Source organism: Phoenix dactylifera, unplaced genomic scaffold (genome assembly GCF_009389715.1).
Source record: "Phoenix dactylifera cultivar Barhee BC4 unplaced genomic scaffold, palm_55x_up_171113_PBpolish2nd_filt_p 001567F, whole genome shotgun sequence".
NCBI classification, from domain to species: Eukaryota; Viridiplantae; Streptophyta; class Magnoliopsida; order Arecales; family Arecaceae; genus Phoenix; species Phoenix dactylifera.
In genome coordinates this window covers 58344-85633 of record NW_024068874.1, presented here as the reverse complement: position 1 = coordinate 85633, position 27290 = coordinate 58344, and the positions used below count along the sequence as shown (strand labels likewise).

At 37.8% G+C, this 27290-nt stretch overlaps 1 protein-coding gene and 1 non-coding gene across 2 annotated transcripts; one reads left to right on the top strand and one right to left on the bottom strand.

The window, feature by feature from the left end:
• On the bottom strand, window positions 1-23739 carry LOC120108817. Its single transcript, XM_039122540.1, has 5 exons — window positions 23560-23739; window positions 20797-21190; window positions 18148-18608; window positions 7268-7550; window positions 1-101 (listed from the first exon to the last, which is right to left on the bottom strand). Exons 1-3 carry the CDS (start codon window positions 23737-23739, stop codon window positions 18166-18168), a joined length of 1017 nt encoding a protein of 338 aa, XP_038978468.1. The 3' UTR covers window positions 1-101; window positions 7268-7550; window positions 18148-18165.
• A 1094-nt stretch (window positions 23740-24833) lies between these two features.
• On the top strand, window positions 24834-24915 carry TRNAS-AGA. Its single transcript has one exon. It is a non-coding gene; the product is annotated as a tRNA-Ser (tRNA).
• Window positions 24916-27290: the final 2375 nt, after the last annotated feature.

The window sequence follows — 27290 nt, the reverse complement described above, 5'->3', positions numbered from 1 at the left end:
CCCTTTCATTTGAAGGCAAACATTCACCTGTGATGCTCAGCGGCTCTCTTCTATATGCCTTCACCTAGAATTGGAGGTGTCTTTTTACTCCCAACATAGCACTGTAAGAATATTATAAATTAATATTCTATTAAAGTGTCCCACACACCCTATAATACCCAATTAAAGGATTATGGGTCATTACTAGTCCAATTGTATTTATGGGTAGAAAACCTATTAAAAGAGTCTTTTGGTTTTCTTGCTCGTAAGAGTCTTTTGGTTTTCTTGCTCGTAAGAGCCTTTTGGTTTTCTTGCTGGTAGAAAACCTATTAAAAGAGTCCTTTGGTCTTCTTGATGGTGGGAGACCTATAAAAGAAATGAGAGACTCTAGGGTTCATACCTACAACATAATTTGTGCCTCTAATCATCGTGAGACACTCTTGAGGAACGTTGTTAGGGTGATCCTTCTCTCTAAAAGCAAGGACAGATTTTAAACAATGGATACAGGTATGTCTTTATAGTTTTATATTCCGCGTTGATTGTGATTAACATGATAATCCAAGATCTTGATGTATTTTCATATTTGAAAATATAACATTTGGTATCAGAGCCATTGTTGTGGATTATTATGTTTTTCCACTGATATTAAGAATCTGCCATCAAATAAGGTTTGGAGATTATGATGGATTTATGTACTTCATTTCTGTCTACTTAATTTTATAACCTATTATCAAAAATTTGTCCTAGAGCTATATAAATATGCATGCCTTCCACGTGTTTGTCAAATTGACTCATCAACATTTTCTTTGTGGATACAGTTGCTATGGTTGTTGTGCCTGTTATTATTGATACAGTTTGGCTTGGTCTGAATTGTTTTTGGGCTTATAAAAGCAGGGTTTCCGTATACTAAATTTGAATCTTTACATGACCTGACGTAAATTTGACCCAACAGGCTTGGAAATTGGAACATTGTATTTTATGCATAAATGACAAATCCACTGCTTATGCCTACAGTGTTATATTGACAGAAATGAACACTCACTTAGAATGCATCAAATGCTTGTGCTGGCTAAGCAAAGCCTGTGGACATCAGCACCATTTTTTTTTATCATCTCCCACCTCTAGAGAGTAAATAGGAAAATGAAGATAAACCTGTATGTGGCCGTCCTTGTAACTCCTCCCACTATTTTGATACACTTAGCTGGGAATGCTGATTTATGAGCTTGCTGTTATTAGCTTCCTATGCAGGTCTGCTAATAACCAAGTTGTTAGTTTTTCTATTATGTTTTTCTTTCCTGTTGTGTAAAACATGGGTCTGTCTATATTCTTGGAACATATTGTTCATGTGAAAAAACACTATAGGCATCTATTCATGAGAAGGAAGTATATTACTCATTGCAATATACCATCTTTCAACAAGGTGATGTCTTGATTCATGAACGTAATGGTGTTTCTCCCAAAACATGAAAGAATTAGATCTTGGTTTATAGGCCCTCAAAGTAATTTGTTTCTTGTTTAATCAGCAATGATAAGGACATCTAACTGGTTTGATAGATGATAATATCTGTTTATGTAATTTAAATAATAGTGCATCTGACTTCATCTGACATATAAAAAAAAAAAAAAAATTGAAAATTATTCTTATTACCTCTAGATTACCTTGTGCCCATTATGTGTTAAATTCTTAACTGTTAATTGAATTTTATTATGGTTGGGCATATATTAATTTGTATCTTAGTCCATTATATGTAAAATTCCATTATTGCTTGATGAATTTTATTTATTGATTGGACATGAATTGTTTGAGGTAATCTATTTGTACTAAAATCATGTGAGAATTTGTTTGCCCAAAGGTACAAAATCTTACCTGATTTTAGATGGCAAATATTTGACATCATAATTATGAATGGATAATATTGGAGGAAACACTTGTATGTTAGGATCCTCCCAAAGGTTGGATCTTAATGATACGATTAGTTCATCCACTAATTTTTAATGTTGGAAGGAACAATTTGTATGTGAAAATTTCCTACCCAAAGGAGGAATTTTGATGATACTACTAGTTCATCCACAGAATTTAAATGCCGGAAGGAACACTTGTATGTTAGGATCCTCTCAAAGGTTGGATTTTAATGATACCCTAGTTCATCCATTATGATTTAAATTCTGATTATTATATTTATGAGTGTCTAATTCAAAGCATTAATGTGATTAAATTGAAATTCTTTGCAGTAAGTGTACCGGTCTCTTTACATTCACAAGCATCATCTGTCCCTATGCTGAATGGGAGTAACTTTTCAGAATGGATGGAGAGGGTCAGATTCACCTTAGGAGTTCTTGATCTAGATTTATCCCTTTTGGCCCCAAAACCAGCTGCTCTTACTGAAAACAGTAGCAAAGATGAGAAAGACAATTTCATAGCCTGGGAGAGATCAAATAGGTTGAGCCTCATGTTTTTAAGAATGACCATAGCTGGAAACATCAAACACTCACTCCCTAGTACAGAGGATGCCAAAACCTTTTTGACAAGTGTTGAGGAGAGATTTCGCTTAGCAGATAAGTCTTTAGCGGGGACCTTAATGGCTAGACTTACCACAATGAAATATAATGGGGCTAAGGGAATGCAAGAGCATATCCTTGAGATGACAAATATAGCTGCCAAACTTGAAACTCTAGGAATGAAAGTAGAGGAGTCCTTTATTGTTCAATTCATCCTGAACTCATTGCCACCTCAGTATGGTCCATTCCAGATGCACTACAATTCTATCAAAGATAAATGGAATGTGAATGAGTTGGCTAGTATGGTGGTTCAGGAGGAGATAAGATTAAAACAACAAGGGACTTTTTCTGCTAATTTTGTGACTCAAGAAGCTGGAAAGAAAAAGCATCATTATGGGAAAGGAAAGAAACAAGCACCACCAAAGGGAAAGGGACCTGCTAAAGGCAATCAGGTTCAAGGAAAGGATACAAAATGTCATTTCTGTAGGAAGCCTGGACACATGAAAGCTGAGTGTCCAAAGCGTAAGGCTTGGTTCGAAAAGAAGGGTAAGCTTTATGCTTGTGTATGTTTCGAATCAAATCTTGTAAGCGTTCCTACTAATACTTGGTGGTTAGATTCGGGTGCTAATGTTCATGTTTCCTTAACAATGCAGGGATTCCTTACAAGCCGTACACCAAATCCAATTGAACGTTTCATCTTCATGGGAAATGAGAATAAGGCAGAAGTTTTGGCCATTGGAACTTTTCGTTTAATTTTAAGTACCGGTCATTATTTAGACCTTCATGATACTGTTTTTGTGCCTTCTGTAAGGCGTAATTTGATTTCCTTGTCAAGACTTGACATTGACGGCTACTCTTTTTCCTTTCAGAATGGTTGTTTTAGTTTGTTTAAGAATGTTATTTCTATTGGTTCCGGTTTCCTTTCTAATGGCCTTTATCAGCTTTGCCTTGATAATACCTTTGTTAAAAATGTTTACACCCAACACCATGAAGTTTGTATTGGAATGAAAAGGAACATGATTAATGAAAAGTCTTATGACTTGTGGCATAAAAGGTTGGGGCATATCTCCAAAGAAAGGTTACAGAGATTAGTAAAGGAAGGGATTCTTCCGGTTTTGGATTTTACTGATCTTGGTATGTGTGTGGATTGCATTAAAGGAAAGCAAACCAAACATACAAAGAAAAGTGCCACAAGGAGTAGGGAGCTTCTTGAAATAATTCATACAGATATATGTGGACCTTTCTCCACAGAATGTTTTGGGGGAGAAAAGTATTTTATCACCTTCATAGATGATTTTTCACGGTATGGATATATTTATTTGCTACATGAAAAATCTCAAGCCGCTACGGTCCTTGAGATATTTCTCACTGAGGTTGAAAGGCAATTAGATAGAAAGGTGAAAATCATAAGATCAGATCGAGGTGGTGAGTACTATGGTAGATATGATGAATCGGGTCGTAACCCTGGCCCATTCGCCAAACTTCTTGAACAACGTGGCATTGTGGCACAATACACTATGCCTGGTACGCCTCAGCAGAATGGTATTGCTGAGAGGCGTAATCGGACATTACTGGATATGGTTAGGAGTATGATAAGCAATTCTACCTTACCTAAATCATTGTGGAGTGAAGCTCTTAAGACTGCTGTGTATATCTTAAACCGTGTCCCTAGTAAGTCAGTTCCAAAAACTCCTTTTGAGTTATGGACTGGAAGGGTACCAAGTTTGAGACATATGCATGTCTGGGGTTGTCCAGCTGAAGCAAGGATTTACAGTCCACATGAAAAGAAATTGGATCCTAGAACTATAAGCGGGTACTTTATTGGTTACCCAGAGAGATCCAAAGGGTATAGGTTTTATTGTCCCAACCATAGTCCGAGAATAGTAGAAACTGGAAATGCCAAATTCCTTGAGCTTAGTGAAGTCAGTGGGAGTAAAGAATTGAGAGATGTAATCATTGAGGAAGTACGGGTTGATGTTCCAATACCCACTTTTTCAGAAAGCATTATTGTTCCGCCTAATGATCATTCTAATGATACTGTGGAACAAGTAAATAATGATCCATCTCATAATGAGAATGCCACTGATAAACAAGCTATGGAGATACCAGAACAGATGATGTTACGCAGATCTCAGAGGGAACGGAGACCTGCTATTTCATCTGATTATGTAATGTATGTCCAGGAACATGAATTTGACATTGGAACAAGTAATGATCCAGTTACGTTTTCACAAATTAAAGGAAGAAGTGATTCTGATAAATGGATTGATGCCATAAAGGAAGAGTTAAAATCCATGGCCCAAAACAAAGTCTGGGATCTTGTTGAATTGCCTGAAGGATGCAAAAGAGTCGGATGTAAATGGGTTTTCAAAAGAAAACATGACTCTAAAGGCAATGTGCAACAATATAAAGCCAGACTTGTGGCGAAAGGTTTTACTCAGAAACAGGGCATTGATTATAAAGAGACTTTTTCTCCAGTATCTAAAAAGGACTCTTTCAGAATCATTATGGCATTGGTGGCTCATTTCGATTTGGAGTTGCACCAAATGGATGTGAAAACGGCCTTTTTGAATGGAAGTTTGGATGAAGAGGTCTACATGGAGCAGCCGGAAGGCTTCTCTGAAGAGGGTAAAGGTCACTTGGTTTGTAAGCTCAATAAGTCAATCTATGGACTTAAACAAGCTTCTCGACAATGGTATCTAAAGTTTCATAATACCATTATTACCTTTGGATTTAAGGAAAACGTCGTTGATCGATGTATATATCTAAAGGTCAGTGGGAGCAAGTTTATTTTTCTAGTCCTGTATGTTGATGACATATTGTTGGGCAGTAGTGATATGGGTTTACTGTATGAAACTAAGAGTTTTCTCTCAAAGAATTTTGAAATGAAAGACATGGGTGAGGCATCTTTCGTGATTGGAATCGAAATCTTTCGAGACCGAAAACGAGGATTGTTGGGATTGTCTTAGAAAAGTTATATAGAAAGAATTCTTGAGAGATTTGGCATAAAAGATTGTTCATCTTTAGATACCCCGATAACGAAAGGTGATAAGTTCAGCATCTCACAATGTCCAAAGACTGATTGGGAGCGGAAGGAGATGGAAAAGATTCCGTATGCATCTGTTGTGGGAAGCTTGATATATGCGCAAACTTGTACGAGGCCAGATATCAGTTTTGCAGTTGGCATGCTTGGACGTTACCAAAGTAATCCAGGAATGTCCCATTGGAAAGCTGCGAAGAGGGTACTGCGCTATTTGCAAGGAACTAAGGATTATTTGCTCACCTTTAGAAGAACTGATAATCTAGAGGTGATCGGATACTCAGACTCTGATTTTGCTGGTTGCTCAGATAGCAGAAAATCCACTTCTGGTTATGTGTTTTTGCTAGCAGGTGGAGCTATTTCCTGGAAGAGTATGAAGCAAACTATTACTGCTTCGTCTACAATGGAGGCTGAGTTTGTGGCGTGCTTTGAAGCCACAGTGCATGGTTTATGGCTGAGGAACTTTATCTTAGGACTTGGAGTTGTCGACTCTATAGCCAAGCCGCTGAGAATTTATTGTGATAATTCCTCTGCAGTCTTTTTCTCCAAGAATGACAAGTATTCTAATGGTGCGAAGCATATGGAGCTCAAATACCTTAGTGTCAAGGAGGAAGTACAGAAACAAACAGTGTCCATAGAACACATTGAGACTTCACTTATGGTTGATGATCCTTTGACGAAAGGATTAACAGGAAAGAAATTTAAAGAACATGTTGACAGTATGGGTCTTATGTATTTATCTATGTTTTGAACATGTTAGTGAGCTCATTAATGTATTAAATGTTTTCTTCAAGACATACATGGATATCCAAGTATAATTGTTTCTGTTTTCTTGTTTTCCACTTATATGTACATTGAATTGTGTGGATGAAAGATGACAAGAAAAATGTCTGAAATAGACATGAATATGAACCCAAGGCATAATGATAGTAGTCTTAAACCCCTATAAAAGATCATGTTAAATGAAGTTGCTAGTGTTGTGGTACATGGAAGGAATTTTGTTGATTGAATAACAAATGACCGCCATGACTCGCATTGGTAGCCAATTTGACATTGATATAATGGAACTCATATGAAGTATATTGGACTAGGAAGGTTTTCTAATGAAAAGCGTGCACGTGTATGATTTTAATGTCATAACCCATAATAGTCGTTTATAAAAAAAAAAAAAATTCAAATTACAAAGAATGTTTTATTTTGTTTTATGGGTGTATGGGTCAAGTGGGAGAATGTAAGAATATTATAAATTAATATTCTATTAAAGTGTCCCACACACCCTATAATACCCAATTAAAGGATTATGGGTCATTACTAGTCCAATTGTATTTATGGGTAGAAAACCTATTAAAAGAGTCTTTTGGTTTTCTTGCTCGTAAGAGCCTTTTGGTTTTCTTGCTGGTAGAAAACCTATTAAAAGAGTCCTTTGGTCTTCTTGATGGTGGGAGACCTATAAAAGAAATGAGAGACTCTAGGATTCATACCTACAACATAATTTGTGCCTCTAATCATCGTGAGACACTCTTGAGGAACGTTGTTAGGGTGATCCTTCTCTCTAAAAGCAAGGACAGATTTTAAACAATGGATACAGGTATGTCTTTATAGTTTTATATTCCGCGTTGATTGTGATTAACATGATAATCCAAGATCTTGATGTATTTTCATATTTGAAAATATAACAAGCACATCATGCTTACCAACAACGACAAAAGAGACAATCAAGAGCAAAGAGGTTCATTCTCTGATGCTTACCCATATTGTTTCATCCTTGTGATGTGAAGCAAGGCTTGGACTGTCCCTCAGCCTACATAACTCAACTTCTTTGTCAACAAGCTTCCTCTTGGTGCATTCTAATGCATACTCCCAACTCTGCTATCTCCACTCGCTGTTTTGCATGTAGAGGCTCATGCAACCTTCTCTCCAGCTCAAGTGCAGAAACTTCACAAGATTCGCCATTGTCTTCTTTCTTAGGCTCCATGTTTTGTCCGAGACTCAAACTGAAGCTTTCAGAAGAATCACTGCTCTCACTGGCCAACTGTGTTTGAAGAAAATATGAGGAAACATAAGGATATATATTGATTTAAAAAAGCATGCATATGCATGAATTGACGAAAAGTAAAGATGAGTGCTACTAGATCATCATGGTGTTGGGATGGAAACCAATTTAATACGCATATTGAAGTCGCCATTAAAGAGAAGTGTATAGGATGGGAGTACTAATGTACAACCAGAATTGACGAAAGCTTACAGACTAATAGAATATGCAGTCACATTTTGGTTACAAAAGTTGGAAAAAATGTTGGCAAAAAACAAACATGAGAATGAAAAAGGCATCATGCGAGGTTACAAATTTTGGTTAAAGATGAAAAATATTATCATGCATAACTAATTTAATAAATACTGGTGAAATAGCACTGCACCATATTAGCTAGAATGTGCTAGCTAGGTAAAGAGGGTATACTTTCTACTGGAACTTCTTACATATCTAGTTGCTGATGTCCCTTTTCTTCTATACATGTAGTTAATCATTTCACTCTATTCCTCCTTTTCTTTTATTTTGAATTTTACAATTATGCATAGCATTAGAAATAGATAAATGCCAAACATTGCATGTACCACCCGAAGGTCAAGCGAGGATAACAAGGATCAACATGAGAAACACTGATAATATGCTGGCCTTAGGTTAAAGCAAGAAGAAAGATAGATGGGTTCAGGAGAAGAGAAAGAGAAGAAATTTTATCATATAGAGGGCGAGGACAGTGTGAAGCCCGGCCCTTTTGGCCCAATCTTATGCCTAAGCAGGCCTAGTCCATTGATTGGCCTAACTCTGCAATGGCCCAAATTCCAAAAAAGGGGCTTAAAAGGATCGTGATCGCGATCCTCCAGCTGAGCCTCGAGGAAAAAAGATAGGGCTGTGGCCAACATGAAGTCCGCAAGGCCAGTACGGTTGGAGCAGCCAGTCAAAATTGTAAAACTACAAGCAACAACCTCTTCAAAAAAAAAAATTATCTTCTCCTCCCTGCGGCTGACCGCTACTATCGTCAGCCGCTGCCGACTAGTCATTGACCCATCGCCGCCCATGGCTGAGCCACTATCACCATCATAACCACAACCCCTTTCATCCTTCCTCTTCCTCTTTCTCTTCCTTTGAGAATGCCACAAGAACTCTTCCATTTATAAAAAAAGGAAGAGAGAAAGGAAAAGTCCCCTATTTTCTTCTACCTCTTCTACCTTCTCTCTCTCTCTCTCTCTCTCTCTCTCTCTCTCTCTCTCTCTCTCTCTCTAACTAGTCCAACGGACTTAGTGAGGGGTCCCAGACTTCTATTCTATGAACTCCCAATTGGACCCAGACTGAGTCTCTCTCCTTTCGCCTGTCGGTCAACCCTGATATAGTAGATCAGGCCATAAATCCCATTGAAGCTAGACCGAGTATCTCTCTCTTTCCCCTAATTTGTCGATCCATATCGAATTTAATCCCCTCCAGTTAGTTTAATTATCTTTTAATTGCCAATTAGATCTAAACCAAATTCTTAATCTGATCAGGTGGAACTTAGAACCTTTGATAGCTAAGAGACATGATTGGAACTGATCCCTTCACATCCAAGTAATTGCAAAACTCTATTTTGCCATGAAATACTTGTGCAAGAGTTAGATGGCAATTAATCATAGAATTTAAGGAATGATTGAGACCCTGGGATGTTAGACTACAATTAGTGGTGTACACGTAGACTGGACCCTATCCCTGAGAAAGAGTCACTAGTTCATGGATCTAGGATCACAACCTATGTCTAGAAAATAAATACCAAGTTGTGGAGCCTGAGAAGGTCTCAAAACTCAATGGGACATTACATAGCATACAATATCCTATGGAAATCTAATAAGTCACTTAAATTATTTTAGGTTTTGAACGACCTTCCTATTGGGGGAATTTCAAGAGATTGTAGAGCAAAATTTGTAAGTTATCTCTACCCCTAATGTTTAATCATGCACTATTATTTGCAATTTAAATTATGGATATTATCCATACATATTTTATATGCTCTGCATAAAAATGATTTTTAAAATATTGTATCAAGTATGACATGATTCACAAAAGCATCAACTAAATTTTTTTGCATTGATATATTTGTTGATATCTATATTATGTGTTGATTTTGTTGCTCACTAATTCGACTATAATCACACGAGTTTAAGATCTAGTCTCCTTCCGAGCCTCCAGTAAGACAATCATTCGTGCATGCTAACTAACGGCGTATTGTAATCAAGAGCTAGTTTCCTTTCGGGCCTAGCCAGTCAAGGCTGATCACTAGTATATACTGATGGAAACATGTTGTCCGGGTGATCTCAAAACTAGCTTCATTCTGGGCACAGCCAATTGAGGCTGATCTCTGGCTCTTGCCGAATGACGGCATGTTGTACTCAGAATCTAGTCTCTTTCGGTGCTTGCCATAGGCCCATCGTGGCCATAGTCGTAAAGGCTAGGAGAGTGAGAGTGGATAGTCCATTTACATTGATTTGAAAAATTATTTTCATAGGATGTATTAAATATCTTGGAATCTATACTGATAGACATACTTTGGTTTATATATTAATTAGCATGCTTTTATTTATCATTGAAATTCTTGTACTTTGAAAATTTATATTCCATACATAATATGCTTGATCCGTCTAGAGGCAAAGGTACTTACTAAGCCGGTAAAGCTCACTATCTCTCTTCCAATTTTTTTTCAAATGTAGAGGAATAATCTGGACTAGGGTTGAGCAAAGACAATTCTAGGACCTAGAGGAAACCCATTAGTTCCTTTGGATGAATAATTCTGATCGGACATTTGTATGAAATTCTTTTATTAATTCTAAAGATTGTAGACTTTCTCTTTTGAATAATTACATTAGATTAATTGTTTCTTTTGCTACCATTGAGTTTGGAATGGCATGCATATATATGAAATGGTAGGCCATGTATGTCCTGTAGGATTAAACCCTATGAATGTGCAGTCATCTATCACATGCTTGGCTCAGCCCCTTGAGTTGGGGCATGACAGATAGTCAGTACAACCATGAACCATAGCCAATGATATTTCATTTTCAGGATTGACCTAAAACAAACATAATTTTTGGACCCACGCTAAACCCTCAACAATCATATTTGTCTTACCTTTTATAAGTTTCTGTCAGTATAGATTAGCTTGCATAATTAGCCAATCACAACAGCCGATCCATTTAATATTTAGATACTACTTTCAAGTTACCTTGCTTTTGGGGCTGGCGAGGGCCTCATTGTTCCCACTAGATTAATATAGGACTGATTTTTTTATCTGAAGATATTACTTTCCTTGTATTTATTGGCCAACAAACTGTATTTATGTAATTAACTTTGTCACAGTGAATGTTTGGAAACTCATTTTAGCTTCGATTTTTGCCAGCTTAGTGGACTTTCAGTTTCAGGGATTTTATAAGTACCATTCAAGTTTGGTGCAACCTATAATCGATTACTACAGGTGTAGATTGATTTCATAATAATCAATTATGGTGTGATTGATGAGACACTTCAGCAAATACTCATCATCATAAAAGAACATCATAGAGGTATGTGAATGCAAAACAAAACATGGTAGATATCTTATTAATAAAGCCTAATCAATGAAATATAACTAGTGCAGCAAACTGAAAATAACCACAACAGAACAATAAACGAAATACTGCCAGTAAATTCGGATTCCAAAGACGTGATAGATGGCAACGATGGTAATGATGATGGGTGGAGATAATGATTGATGGACGAAGAAACGAGAGATGGACAAAAGATGGTGATAGAACTAGTCAGATAATTACCTTTGCGAGTTTGGTCCCTCCAATCCAATGAGAATCTTCAGGCCGCACTACACCAAAGTATCGAGATGAAGGATGACGGGGTCAAGAAGGTGGCTCCAAGAAGAAATAGGTCAAGAAGCAGGATGAAAAAGGAAGAAAAAGAATCTCTCAGGACTTCGCCCACGGTGGCACTCACCTTTCTAAGATTTTTTTCTCTTTTTTTATTTTTGGCTGTTGTCCTCTCTTTTTATAGGCCAAGTTACTGTTCTATGAATTGTAACCGTGTCATGTTACTGTTCCGTGAACAATAACAGGTCAGGTTATTGTTCCGTGAATGGTAACGGATCAGATTACTGTTCACGTGAACAGTAACGGATCGGATTACTGTTCACGTGAACAGTTTTCTTTTTGTACTGTTTTCTTCGGATTTCTACGTATTTTTTTTCTCTTTTCTAACTTTCCTCCTTCCATACATGCACAATTCTATTTTCAAGACTATCATCCATCCTCCTCTGTTTCTAGAGATGAGTGATGACCGTGGGCATTGAAAAAAGGCTAAAGCTCAAGCAATTAAGTGTGGTAGTTTGGAGTTGAGTTAGGCTTCCTATCACACCTAGGTGGACCCTCTTTGCTTGGCAATACTAGTACATGACTCGACTGAAAATCCAAACCTAAACATGGCTTTAGATGGAAAACATAGAAACAACAAAAAACATAAACTATGTATAAGATGGAGTCCTGAGACTACATCAGTTCCCCCCAACTGGGAAGAACTCAACTCCTGACGAGTAGGCCTCCTGTATACGCTGCAACAAATCAGGTCTTTGGCGCCTCAACTCGTCCTTGCTGATCCATGAACTGTCTAACATAGGTCTCCCTTGCCAACGCACAAGAAATCTACGGCACTGCCCACGCCTAGTGTCTAATGCTCGCACGTCAAAAATATCCTCAATACCCTCATGAAAACTAGACTCGGAGCTGGTGCTGGGTAGATCTGGAATTGCAACCGCCTCTGGTGGATCTCCATGGAACTGGTACAGGTCGGCGACATTGAAAATTGGAAAAGTCTGGATGTTGTCTGGAAGCTCCAATAAATAGGCATTCTCCCCCAGCTTTCGACGTATGCGGAATGGACCATACTTTCGCGGGCTGAGTTTGCCGTAACTGCCCAATGAAAATCTCTCTCTTCTGAAATAGGCCATCACCAGATCGCCCTCTGCAAAGTGAACTTTCCTGCAATGACAATCAACCAAGTGTTTCGTGGTTCAAAAATGCCGAATCTCGTCTCAATCATCATTTGTCGTATTCGAAACAAGCTGAATGCACAGGTCATTAATCATATAAAATGAAGCATCATCCTTATACCTGGCACTGGAGTCAAGCAAGCGTTGATGAACTTTCTGTTGGATGTGATGGACCTGCTCCATATTATCCTCTGCTTCAGCACTTATCCAACCATGATAGGGAATGGAAGCACGATCAAGTATGTGTGAAATAGAAAAATCATAGATGATTTCAAATGAAAACTCACTAGTAGTACGATTTATAGAACTGTTGTATGCAAATTCAGCCTGTGCTAAAATCAAATCCCACTGAGTAGGATGCTCACTAACCAAACATCTAAGCATGTTACCGAGTATACGGTTCACTACCTCTGTTTGACCATCTGTTTGGGGGCAATAAGCACTGTTGAAGTTTAGTTTTGTTTCTAATTTGCTCCAAAGAGTTTTCCAAAAATAACTAGTCAATTTTGTGTCCCTATCATATGTGAATGATCTTGGAATACCTGCAGTCTAACAATTTCTTTAAAAAATAAATGTGCTATATGAGATGCATCAAATGTTTTCCTACATGGAATGAAATGTGCCATTTTTGAAAATCGATCCACCACAACAAAAATCGAATCGACCTTCCAAGCAGTCATGGGTAATGCTACAATGAAGTCCATGGTGATATCCTCCCAAGGGCCACTAGGAATAGGAAACGGGGTGTACAAGCCTGTATTCTGGACCTTTATCTTTTTTTGTTGACAATGTTGACATTTTCGCACGTATCTAATGGCGTCGTCCCTCATCTTAGGCCATAAAGATTTTGAATTTAGAATCAAGGCTATTTGAGTAGATTCTTTGCCTCTTTCTTTCACATAATTTTTTATGTTATACCTATGCAATTTCCTTTGTGGATAGAGCGTGATATTCATTTTATCTTTTACAAAAAAATATGTATTCTTTTCTCCGTCATATTGGATCTTCCTATCGTACTGCCAAGCTCTACCTAACAACACATGGCACACCTCCATAGGCATAATGTCACACCATACCTGATCTTGGTATCGTTTTCCATTGAAAAACTCTACTAGACACCCGTGGGTGACTGGAACCTCAACTCCCTCCTTAAACCAAGATACTTTATATGGTTTATGAATCTTTTGTGTAGGTATCTTTAGTTTATCAACCATATATGAAAACACGAAGTTTTCAGTACTGCCACTATCAATCAAGATAGAACATCTATATCCTCTTACAATACCTATAGTCAAAAAAATACTTTGCCTCAACCAATTGTCCTGGACAGGTTGCTTTGGTGCGACCATGACAAGGTGAATCACCATGAGTGGGTCCACCTCATCACCTGTAATGTGGACATCGTCGTTCTCCGACTCATTCTATTGTTCAGACTTACCCTCATTTGCCTCTGGATTGGGTTCATCTGAATCGTCCTGACATCCTTGCTCAATCAGGTGTGCCTGAGACTAGAATTTTCTTAAGAGACATTCAGAGAATTTATATCCAGATTGTCGGCACTTATAGCAAATGATAGTAGAATCAGGTGCCAGTGCCAGTACGCCTTTGCCCTTGTTCCATAAGTCCTTGTTAAAATTGGACTTTAGGGCAGTTGTGGTCATGGTAGGGTTCTGAGAACTTATTGCCTTGTTTCCAAATTGACTATTTCCTTGGGTAATGGAATTTCCGTTTGAGTCCCGCTTTCGACCACTGGTTTGTCTTTGTTGTGCTTCCACTCTCAGTGCACGACGATGGGCATCATCAATACTCAAGACATCGAACATCTCCATTTGGTCCAGGATGTCCCGTCTCAAGCCATTGATATATCTACTAGCAACATGAATGGGGTCCTCACTAAGGCCGTTTCTTGTTTGGAGCTCATAGAACTCCTCGGTGTACTCATCCACGGTCCTAGTCCCTTGTTGGAGGTTTTAGAATTTCAAATAGAGGTTTTGGCGATAATCTAATGGGACAAATCTCTTCCTCAACTTCTCCTTCATCTTGCTTCTCGTACGGATCTTATCCTTACCTTGCTAAACTCTTCATTCCTGAAGTTGCTTCCACCAAATCAGTGCGTGTCCCTTTAATTTGAGGGTCACAAATTTGACCTCTTTATCCTCAGAGATTTCCTTCCAATCAAAATATTGGTCAATTTTGTCGATCCAATCAAGGAAAGCATTTGGCTAAAAACGCCCCTTAAAATCTCTAACATCAATCTTAATGCCATCATCCCAACGTCTGGCACAAAGGGGTTCTCTATATGGTGGTCTCTCTCTGTTCCTACGTGGTGATTGGTCATCTAATTCATTTTCTATCTCATCTGATTCACTACTCTCGACTACCCTCTGATGGGCCTTTTGTCTACCTTGAGGTGTGACTTTACGTCTTGATTCATCCTAATGGTTTTTCTCTCTCCTAAGTCTCACTATCTCAGGTATGTTCAATTTTAGTCTAGTCATGTTGGAGAAGTGTTCTACCTATCGTTGGATCTACTCTAAGGTTTGTTGTTGGATTCTAAATGCATCTTGCCAATTATCAAACATGATTGTAGGCTAAGATTCGACCCAAAACTGTTTCGGAGGTGCTTCTAATGTTATGAAGGTGAAACAGATTTTTTCAGAAATTTTTTTGGATTTTTTTTATTTTTTAATGCCAAAAATAAATATTTTAATACATAAGTTAATATTTTAATGCAGAAATATTTTTTAATTTTTTTAAATGCATAGAATTAATGCAGATTTTTTTAAAAATTCAGAAACTAATTTTTCTCTATTTTTAACTCAGAAAATTAAAATCCTGTAGTTTTAAATGCAGAAAATATGATTTACTTTTTTTTATCCAAAAAATATATTTCTCTATTTTAAAGTGCGGATATTTAATTTTCAGAATTTAAAGTGTAGAAAAAAATGAATTTTATGATGCAAACACAATAATGAAGATTTCTAGATATGCAGGACCTCTTTGCTCTGATACCACTTTGGTGCAACCTATAATCAATTACTATAGGTGTAGATTGATTTCATAATAATAAATTATGGTGCAATTGATTAGACACGTCAGAAAATACTCATCATTATAAAACAATATCATAGAGGTATGTGAATGTAAAACAGAACATGATAGACATCTTATTAATGAAGCCTAATCAATGAAATATAACTAGTGCAGCAAACTGAAAATAACCACAATAAAACAATAAAAAAAATACTGCCAGTAAATTCAGGTTCCAAGGATGTGATAGATGGCAACGATGGTAATGATGATGGGTGGAGATAATGATTGATGGACGAAGAAATGAGGGATGGGCAAAAGATGGCGATAAAACTAGTCAGATAATTACCTCTGCGAGTTTGATCCCTCCAATCCAATGAGAATCTTCAGGCCGCGCTCCACCAAAGTATCGAGATGAAGGATGACGGGGTCAAGAAGATGGCTTCAAGAAAAAATTGGTCAAGAAGCAGGATGAAAGTGGAAGGAAAAGGGTCTCTCAGGGCTTAGCCCACAGTGGCACTCACCTTTCTAAGGTTTCTTCTCTTTTTTTCTTGTTGGTTGTTGTCCTCTCTTTTTATAGGCCGAGTTACTGTTCCATGAATAGTAACCGGATCGGGTTATTGTTCCATGAACAGTAACGGGTCGGGAAACTGTTCCATGAATAGTAACGGGTCGGGAAACTGTTTACATGAACAATGTTTTTTTTTTGTACTGTTTTTTGCGGATTTCTGCATATTTTTTTCTCTTTTCTAACTTTCCTCCTCCTTCCATACATGCCCAATTCTATTTTCAAGACTATCATCCATTATCCTCCGTTCCTAGAGATGAGTGATGACCGTGGGCATTGAAGAAAGGCTAAAACTCAAGCAATTAAGTGTGGTGGTTTGGAGTTGGGTTGGGCTTCCTATCACACCTAGGTGGACCCTTTTTGCTTGGCAATAGTAGTGCATGACTCGACTGAAAATCCAAGTCTAAACATGGCTTTGGATGAAAAATATAGAAACAACAAAAAACATAAACTATGTATAAGATGGAGTCCTAAGACTATATCAAAGTTGCAGATTGTTAGTCGAAAAATCAAGAAAAAACCAAAAAAAGAAGAAAAAATAAAAGGCGCAAATAAAATTATGAGACAATATCTTAGAGTATTTGGTGGTACATAGATTCTTTATCTATGTAGTTTTAGTAATTTTTAGGCTGAAATAAGCATTGCATATAAGTAAAATTCAAAAATACTAGCATTTTATACTGTGAATACACTTTGTGTTTGGCAATTGCAAAGTGTTAAGTGCCTATAGCAGTGGAATCCTTTCTTCATCTTTTTAGAGACAAACTCATATTTTGAACTTGAACACTTCTTTCTCATATTTTGAAATTAAGTGGCCACTACATCAAATGCATGAACTATAAAATTTATTTTTATTTTACATAGAAAAGACGTTCATGTGAAACATCTTCTATTTAATTGTTAGCATTAGTCTTTCTAAAGTACTGTAATAAAGACCTTCTTATAGCCCTCGCCTTGTCAAGGGTTATGTTAATTATCTATCTCGACTTTTAACTCACGAAAAGGAAGAACACTGATATTTATAGCCAATGTACTTAAATAAATAAGGCATAACTGAGGTATGATACTAAATACCTTTTTTCTGAAAAAAATAACATTTATGCCTAGTTTCAATCAGTTCCAACAGAAGCCATTGGAACTAGGCTAAAGCCTGTCAATTTTGACCTAAATTAACTGAAACCCAAAAGTGGGGGCTCAATTTCATTTTAATTTCATTCAAAACAAATCAGTTCAGGATGAAGGTTGAAACCTTGATTACAGTTGACATGAATTACATATGAAAAACCTGTATCAGGTTGAAATTTAAAACCTTGATCACAACCAACATGAAAAATCCTTAGCTGCAACATTGATACATTTGTTGCTGCTGATGCAAGTGCTCAAGCTACTGAGTATACCAGGATAAGATTGTCCTCAGAGTGGAAGATAGAAGCGAGCTATGTTTTACAATTAGTAAAAGCAACAATATCAGAGGGAAAGGGCAACGGACAAGAGTGAAAGTCTTTCTCTAAAACATAGAGGGAGAAATGGAAAGCATATGTACATTGTTAAATTGCATTAAAGGTCAGTCGTTTTGTCCATGAAGGAGAGAGAAGGGGGAAATGATATATCATGAACCAGAGAGAAGATCAGGCTAATAATCGTTTTGTTGTTTTACCTCCATTGGGATTCCCAAATCAAACTCAAAGTGAAACCAACCATGTCAAGCTCTTTGAGAAAACACTGGAACATACAGAAACTGATAAGAACTGAAAAGTTTTCAGTCAAATATACATAAAATCACAATTATAAGAAATGTTGACTTAAAGAAGAAAACACATATGAATTACCTATTCCATGTGGGAGATCAAATGCAAGATATCTAATAAATTATTTAGCATGATCCAAGTCAGCAAAGATACAGATATGTAGCACAAGCAAATTGATTTCTTTAGTTAAACCAACTCCATTCATGAAGTAAAAGTCCAAGAGATGTATACCTCCATTTTGTGTTGTCCTCAAAGTACAGATGAATTTTCTCTCTCCAAGTTAGGCTGTAAATGTTCCGGTTCAACTTCAATCTCTGCTTCCAGTTGATCCATCTTTAGGCAACTTTTATTCTCAGAAATAGTCGCATAATTTGACTGCACATCGGGTTCAATGGCACATCTTGCCCCTTCCTGCTGAAAAGATGCTATGTGACTTTGTGAGGGACTAGCCTTGCTTGAATGTACATCACCAGAGCAATCTGGTCCAGAAAAGGTGGCATGATTACTTGACTCCAAGGTGCTATGAATAACATCATTCCTTAGAACTTCATTTGTAATTTCTTTTAGCAAAGATTCCATCTGTGCCTGCATCTCTGTCATTCGTTTGAATTCAGTTGCACACCTGGTCAGGAGGAAGACAGGACCTAGCCCCATACCAAGGTTAAGAGAAATCTCTTCAGGCTTCTCGCCATCTGGAAAAACAATGAAACTTCCAGTAAAATCAATTCTAATGGTATATAGGTAAAGAGGTTGCATTTTCCTTGGAGAAAGATAATTTAAAGAAGAATAAATTTTCAGTTTGTAAAATGGACTATGCCTCACATAGTAAGGCAGATAAAATTTATGATGTAACATGTCAGACATCATACAGATTTGATTTTGGAAGTAATAGTGAGCCACAACATAATGAGATCTCTGAACAGAGACTTGATTCCAAAAACGATCTACCAGGATATTCAAAAATACTTCACAGAACTCTTTATATGATTCCTATTAACCCTCCTTATGGGACCTGCCTGGATGTTCAAGATTACCACAAAATACAGTAAATAAGATAAACCAATCATCACTGTGGAACAGGCAAAGATTAAGTTAGCATGATAATGGCAAAGAATTTACGGTGTAAAAGGCAACATAATGTGCAGCATTATAAACCACCAAGACTGCCCACATAGTAGGCTTGAGCCAAATGTAGGCTTTCCTAAATTGCATCTTGTTTAAAGGATTCCCATGTGCATCCTCACAACACAAATGGCTGCAAGAAAAGATGAAGGTAGAATATTCACGAATCCCGAAATGCAAGCTTGAACCAAAATATCAAAGATTACCAGATTCAAAGTCTACATAGCTTTATCATCTTAGGAATTGTCAGCAATGTTGTTCTTTACAAAACCAATAATTCAAAACAACATATTGCCTAATCCAATGAAAATCCTAGCCATTTCTCTCCAGACAATGACTTCAACATTGATTAATCTTCATGTCTTGTTTCTTACCAGCCCTTTCCTAACTCGTTAAAAATCCTGATTGTACCATTCCTTTTATATCCTTTGGGTTCCAAGGATCAACTGCAAGTACTATATTTAGATTTTTTTAATTTGTGAATTATGGTGTACATTGATTTTGCATTAGAGTAATGTGGTTTTCTTATTAACTACAAGTAATATGCATTGTGCACACATGCGTATATGCATTGTGCACACATGCATATATGCATATTTCATCAGATGCTGATCCTGTCACACTTAAGACGTAGATGTTGGGAAGACAGAAATGAATGCACAATGATTATAATATAACCAGTCGTAGCTCTAGAAGCTTTATGTTTTAGTACAACAAACAGACTAAATAATGTGTGAAGGTTCGGCTGCAGATAACGTATTGCACGAGAAGCACGATACAGAAAGCAGCAAAAGCAACAGTAATCCTTGAGAAAGCCACAAAGAAATAGCCTGTGCAGATAGATGCTAACAACAAAATTATACGCCGAAAGCAGTGGAAAGCGTCATGCCCTTTTAGAACTATGGGTTTGTCTGGGCTTGTGAGGCTAGCACCAAACAGTGATAGCATTGGCAGACCTAAAGTGGTCTGCCAACTAACTGTAAACAATTATGCCATAGAATAATGCTTAGTTTATCTCAGCATGTAACCTGATCAGGTTTTCGTGAACTGCTGCGGGTAAAGTGGGCATTAAGGACCCTCTTAAACCACCAACCCACCATGTAATTGTATGGGGCACTGAACCAGGTTTGGCGCTCATTCCTGGTATACACTGGGCACAAGTAGCAGTATTATAATGTGCAATCCGCATTATAACATCGTGAACACAAAAATTATAGTGAATGAGACAGTAGATAGATTTCACTAGCAGCACTCAAAAATTCAATTCTGTTAGGCCCCTAACATGTAACACAAAAATACAGTTCTTTAGATAAAAGAAAGAAACTCTACACGCTTTATAATATGGAATTGTAGAGCCCAACCAAAATTCTTTCACAGCAATGAAATTCCTCCATATATTTAATATCAAATGGTTGTCTTGAACAACACTTTGAGCAGAAGCATGTCCCCCAAAAAATGAAGATTGTTTAAAAAAAAAAAGGAAGAAGAAATGATCCCAAACGGAGACATATAAATACTACTGCAAAACCAGAATTGATTGAACTATCCACAAAATTTAACGAAACAGAATCAATCTTCAAACACCAGTTATGAAATATACTGATATCAAAATATCGAACAGATAGACTGCAACTTAAACCGGGTCAAAATTAAACCAAGAGATGCATCAAAAGCTCACTTTTTTCTATAAAATTTAGCAAAAAAACACTTTTAGGAGCAAATCCAGAAGAAATTAATTCAACCAAAAAACTGAAATACCTGAAGAAACGGAGAGCGTCCTACTACTCCCCCTGCACCCAGCCCCATCCCCCTCCACGACCTCGGAAACCGAAGGGCCCACCTCCTCCTCCTCCTTTTTCTTCTTCTTCTTCTTCTTACAGCAAAACCTCGGCAACCGCACCAAACGACCCAATCCTGACCCCGCCTTTCCTCCTCCCCCTCCGCCTCCACCGCCTCTGCGGACGCCCGGCGACGGCTTCCGGAGGGGGAGAAGCCACCGGGAGAGCGGTGACCGAGGAGAATAAGACGACCCACCGGCCGACGAAGCATTCGACCAAGAAGCGGAAAGAGGCAGAGACAAAGAAAGGTCCCTCTTTTCTATTGCCAGCCTCCATTTCCTCGTCTCTGCCGCCGTCGGGCTTGTGCGGGTAATCTACTATTCGCTGCTTCTCCTCGATGAAGCGGAGGCTCCACCTCTTCTGCCTCCAGAACGCCGCCATTCTCGAGCCGCAATAGAAATAGAACGAAGAATTGTTATTGGTTTTATTTCGCGGGAGCCAGGGACTGCTTACGTCGCATGGAGGGGTTCATGGGCCGGGCTATGAGCTACCTCAATTGCGCCTAAATTTATTTATTTATTTATTTATTTTGAAGTTTTTGGGCAAATTTAGGCTCAAAATTTTTTTGGATGATTTAGATTCAAACACAATCCAAGCTCAAGCCAAGCCCGATTACAACCCGATTGGGCAAATCTAAATTACTCATTTGGGCTAAACATAGATCTAGTCTGAACTCAATTAAAATTTAATATTTTATTATATTACTTTATAAGTAAATGAGTTAACTAAAAATTGGGCTCTCTCATATAATACAAACAAATAATATGATATACTATTCTCAGCTAAACCCATTCTAATTTGTCTTTTACTTTCTCATTATTTTTTCCTAACCAATAACATACAAAAACAAATTGTTTCGGACCTGAATTCGAGCTCCATTCGGGCCTTATTTGGGCTTGGGTTCGGAATTGATCCAAGCCGAGCTAATAATATACTCGAGTCCGGCTCGAAAAATAAATGGGCTTTACATTTAAGTCTACATTCTGTCTGTACTTTTTCAAGCTTAGCTTATATCTCGACCCGAAGTCGACCTAGCTTGATGAACCTCGGGCCAGCCTGAGCTAATTCTAGTTCTAAGTTCAGGTTAGGGGTGGCCATCAACACGGATGGATCAAACCGGATATAAAATAGACAAAAAATCTATCGATTCAAACCTAATTTATTTATTAAATAAATCAAAAATTTAGATTAAAATCTGATAATTTTATTGAATAATGATTTAATTTAATCCAGTTAAATAAATTAAATGGTTAAGTGTTATTGCCCCAAATTCGAGTTCCAACTAAGCTTGCAACAAAACACATTAAATGGCTGACGGGCAGTGGGGCTTGTTAGATTCTCGTGAACCATATGTGCTTGGCTCAATCAAATGTACCCACCAATATGCCACAAATATGCGACCTTGTCATTTGTACAAATATTAAAGTGGGAATTGACAAAAACTCTTGGGATGGATTTTCCTTTCTGAATTGATTTTTATGAGAATAAAGCAATCATAGACTAATGGACAAACTTGTATCTGACAAACTAAGGTCGCCCTAAATGCTGGATTATTGGGCCCTAAGTATGGTTTCAAATTTGACCACTGGAAAATTCCTGTGGTCACAGCCTCTGATTAGTCACCCATCAATGCTATATGCCGAGGTGGCACAAGTATGGCTTGTCATTTCATTGATTTATCCTCATACTAACTCTTGTAATTGGACCAATTCTTTTGTACCGTATTGGTATGAGAATGATTTGGTGAATGAGCATAGCATAGCATTAGTACGCGATTATTGCGATACTAAACCATGTTTCGGACATTTGTATTGCCGAGTATCAAAGTTTAAAATTTCTGATTAGTTATTTATGGAGGTGTGGAACTTTAGGAGTATCAGCATTATAATAGCGACCCAACTTATGAAACTTCTTGGATTTTCTTGAGAAAAAGCCAAGAGACGCTGTGGATCATACTCCACCCTCGCTTCAAACCCTTCCGATTTTTATTAAGCGATGCAGGCTTTCCCGGACCAAAGAATTTGTAAAAGGGATAGGCGGAACAAGATACACTAATTTTGATTTTTTTATTAAAGCAAGTACATTTAATGTGAGATCCAATAGTTCCACATCGGAAAGACTCGTTCCAGAGCCTGGGCATATGAGGTGGGTGTCTCCAAATCCTGCAGACGCATTTTGGATGGAAAACAAAATCGAGGAGAGATGAAGGACGCTTGCGTGAAGCCCCGGAACCGGACAATATCTGGCAGGGGAGCTCCGCAATCCCCCCTCATGTGGCCCCCACGTGGGCACTGGGTGCCTCACGTGCCCTGTGCAGGCGGGGGCATGACATTTAAAAGTAGATGGATGGTATAAAAAAGATACAATAAACCGTGTTCAAGATGGTAAAAAGATGCTAAACATTTATCTTACTTGGTTTCTTCTTATTTATTTATTTTTCTCTAGACAACTCCTTAAAAAGGATTCGACTAGAGCATATGCCTTCCGCATCGGTCACCGTAGTTGTTTTATCCAGAGAGAGATTTGCACTCAAGGCCGAAAAATTTTTGAGGCGATCAGGTGGGAGGTCGGAGATAAACAAGCGATTGATATCCTTGAGGACGGATGGTTAATGGCACTGCCACTGTGTGGGTGGCCCATATTTCTTGACCCAGAATAGCTGGTTGGGTGTAGAGTCTGTAACCTTATCATCCCGGGTGAGCGAAGATGGGATGTGGACCTCATTCGCGGCACTTTCGAGGAGGCATTGGCCGAAAGAATTTTGGCTCTGCCGATCCCCACCGAGGAGAGGGTGGATAGGAGAGTTTAGAGTAGCTCTGGGAGGCTGATAGAGGGGGCTTGGATCTGGAGGCTGCATGTCCATCCCCGAGTTGCTATGTTTATATGGAAGGTGGCTTGGGGGTGCTTACCTACTAGGGGTGTCCTAACGAGTAGAGGGGTGAGGGTCTCCTCTGTATGTGGGGCCCTCCCGTGACGGAGGAGACCATCTATTATGCCCTCTTCTGTTGCCCGCGAGCGGCCCAGATTTTGGGGTGTGCGGGGATCTCCCTCGACATCGAGCGGGGTAGGTCCCTGATAGAGGTTTTTCTCACTCGCTTGAGGGCGTCTGCTAGAAAGTCAAACATGGTGGAGTGGGGGATCTGGTATGTCTATTTGGCCTACCATACTTGGTTAGATAGTAACATTTAGATCTTTGAGGACAAGTGGCTACATCCGAGGGTGGCGGCGGCTACAACTTTGCTTCATGCATCGGAGGTCATCAACAGTGCACCATCATTGTCCCCTGAGATGGCTAGGGCCATCTGAGTCTCTCATCCAGCTGAGTCAGCGACCAGGTTTATCTTTGTTTTCTAAGAGCCCCCACCCTCTAGCTTTTTTAAGGTGAATTTTGATGGCAGTGCTGCAAAGCAAGATGAGAGAGGAGGTGTTGGCTTTGCCTTTAAAGACAACCGCTCCAGATTTATAGTGGCTGGTGGGTGTCGGATCTACGACACCTCTATCATTGAAGCAGAGCTAAAGGCGGCATGGGAGGGTGTCGTCTATGTAAGGCGTACTCTGGTTGTGGAGTACATCCACCTGAAGGGTGACTCAGCCTCTGTGATTGAGGAGATCTGATGGCGTCATACCATGACGGACGGGCTGTCTCGGATCCATGACATACAGAGGATGGCCGGGAACTGTGGCGCATTTAGGGCTTCACATGTGTATCAGGAGGCGAATACAACCGCTGACTAGATGGCCTCCTACGCGACGCATCACTCTGGAGGTTTTCTCTGGATGAATCAGGTGGACGTTCTCTACTTGCTCAGCTAACTTCTCTTTTTTGACTTTATTTGCTATACTTACATACGTGAGGTGCGATCCCAAAAAAAAAAAACAAAAAGTAGCCATGATGCATGGTGGGAGAGGTGTTTAGGGTCTAGTTATCAAATCATAAGCGAGAAATCATCAGCCAACGTGGTCGTGCCGGAGTGGTTATCGGGCATGACTAGAAATCATGTGGGCTTTGCCCGCGCAGGTTCGAATCCTGCCGACCACGTTTTTTCCTTCTAAACGTCTCACTTTTTCATTTTTATTATTTTAGTATTTTTTTTAAAATATAATTTAGTTTCATATTTTATATTTTATTATTTTTATTTCATTTAATATTTTTTATTTGTGTAGATTCTTTTCAATTTTATTATTTTACTTTGATTTCATATTTTATATTTTATCTTATTTTTGTATCATCAATTTTCATTTCCATTTTTATTTTGTTCTCTTAGCATTTTGTTTCTCATTTTTCACTTATATTTTAAGATTTTCAACTTTAACTGCTAATTTATTTTATGCTGTGTATTCTTTTTTATTTGTAATTTTACTTTAGTTTGACAACCCACACACACACACATACATACATATGTACATACACACACACACACCCATATATATATATAAACACATACATATATATGTATTTTTTTAATTATACTTTTGTTTCGTATTTTATATTTTATTATATTTTATTTTCTTTTAATGCGTGTAGATTCTTTTTTATTTTATAATTTTACTTTGATTTCATATTTTATATTTTATCTTATTTTTGTATTATCAATTTTCATTTCCATTTTCTATTTTGTTATCTTAGCATTTTGTTTATCATTTTTCATTTATATTTTTAAATTTTCAACTTTAACTGTTAATTTATTTTATTTTGTGTATTCTTTTTTATTTGTAATTTTACTTTACTTGGACAACTTTTACACACACACATAAACGCATACTCTTACATATATATCTTATCTCTATCTTCTATCTATTTATCTTTTCTTCTCCTTCTCTTCACATAATTGGAAAGTTGTTAGCTTTGGTCGCACGTGACCAACTCTCAAAAATGAAGCTGTGAATTTTATCGATGGATTTTAGAGAGCTCCGACCTTTTTCATTTTATTATTTTGTGTATATTATCTTTTTTATTTTTTGTGTTTTACTTAATTTTATGTTTAAATAGTTTTATTTTTATCATTATTTTTATTTTTTATTTTGATATTTTATTATTTTTGTATTTTATTGTGTTATTTATATGATTCATGATACATTTTTAGTATTGTGGTATTTTTTTTGAAAACATAGAAGGTGATGGATATATAACTTTGCATCTCTTATCTCTATCTTCTATTTATTTATTCTCTCTTCTTCTTCTCTATTATAATTTGAATGGTTAAGACCAGTCTCATATGACTAGGCCTCAAAAATGAAACCATGCATTTTCACCAATGCATTTTTACATAATAAAATCTTAAAAATTCATGTATTTTCATGGTATTAACGTCTCCTAGTAGGTATACTTTTATTATATTATGCATGTTGTCTATACTATTATAGTGATTTATCTAAAAGAGTGATCTTGTTCCATACTTTGTACTCTTTCTGCTGTATAACACCTAAAGTGTTCACCATGTCTTTCAACTTCTTTATTTTGGCACATATATGAATCCAACAAAGTCCAAACCATGCTCCAATTAGCTCCTTCTTGTTTTGTTTTCTTTCACGAGAAGATCATAGTCATACATTAAATGACAATGAGAAAAATACACACGAACTAATTAATTAGGTATTTGATTAAGCGCGCGCACACCATGTGCACCCTTTAGTCAAATATAATTCCATCAAGATTGATATTACATAGAGAGAGAGATATGCTATTGTGTGCTTAGGTGGACTAGGAAATCAGTTCATTCATCACCAAAATAAATGATAGGTGTGTACCAACAATTCCCGCTGGGTATGCTAAAGAAACTTTTGCTTTTTTGTCTCATGAATGTGCCAAAAAAAATTCTCAGTGCTGGTTCTCGCTTCGACTAGGGGTGCAAATGGGTCAGATCAGGTCAGGTCACAAGTGACCTCAACCCAACCCAATTTCTTATTTGGATCCTAATTTTGAATCCAAACCTAACCAAATAGAAGATCGGATCGGGTCGAGTCAGGTTCACCACTATAATTTTTGACCCAATGGGTTATTCGGGTCGGATCATGTCCATATATAACCCAAATCCAACCAAAAAAATTCAGGTCCGGTTTGGATTCGGTTCAGGTCAACCGATCCATGGCTTAAAAACTTGTTTGTACCCCTATGGGGTGCAGCCCGTAGGCCTAGATAATTTTACAAATTCGAGTCGAATTGGGTTGGGTCGCAAGATTGAAAATCAAAAATTATTCAAATTTCAAATGGATCAGGTCAAGGCAGGTCAGAATTCAGTAAACGCAGACCCGACCGAAAAAATAAAATGGGTTCAATTTTAGGACTCGGCCCGGCCCCACGAGTCCTCCAAAATGGGTCGAGTCGGGTCACAAGTCAACCCGACCCATTTGCAGCCTTAGCTTCGACCATCTAGAAAGGGAAAGACAAGCAAGTTAGAAAAGCAGGTCGTTGGT

What these genes read in the sequence shown, in the direction of transcription:
- LOC120108817 (XM_039122540.1), bottom strand. Translation starts at nt 23,739, where the DNA reads ATGGACATGCAGCCTCCAGATCCAAGCCCCCTCTATCAGCCTCCCAGA. An exon ending in CGCTCACCCGGGATGATAAG is followed by an intron (nt 21,191 to 23,559) that starts GTTACAGACTCT and finishes AGCGAATAGTAG; the next exon opens with ATTACCCGCACAAGCCCGAC. An exon ending in GACGCTCTCCGTTTCTTCAG is followed by an intron (nt 18,609 to 20,796) that starts GTATTTCAGTTT and finishes TTGTTTTTCCAG; the next exon opens with ATGGCGAGAAGCCTGAAGAG.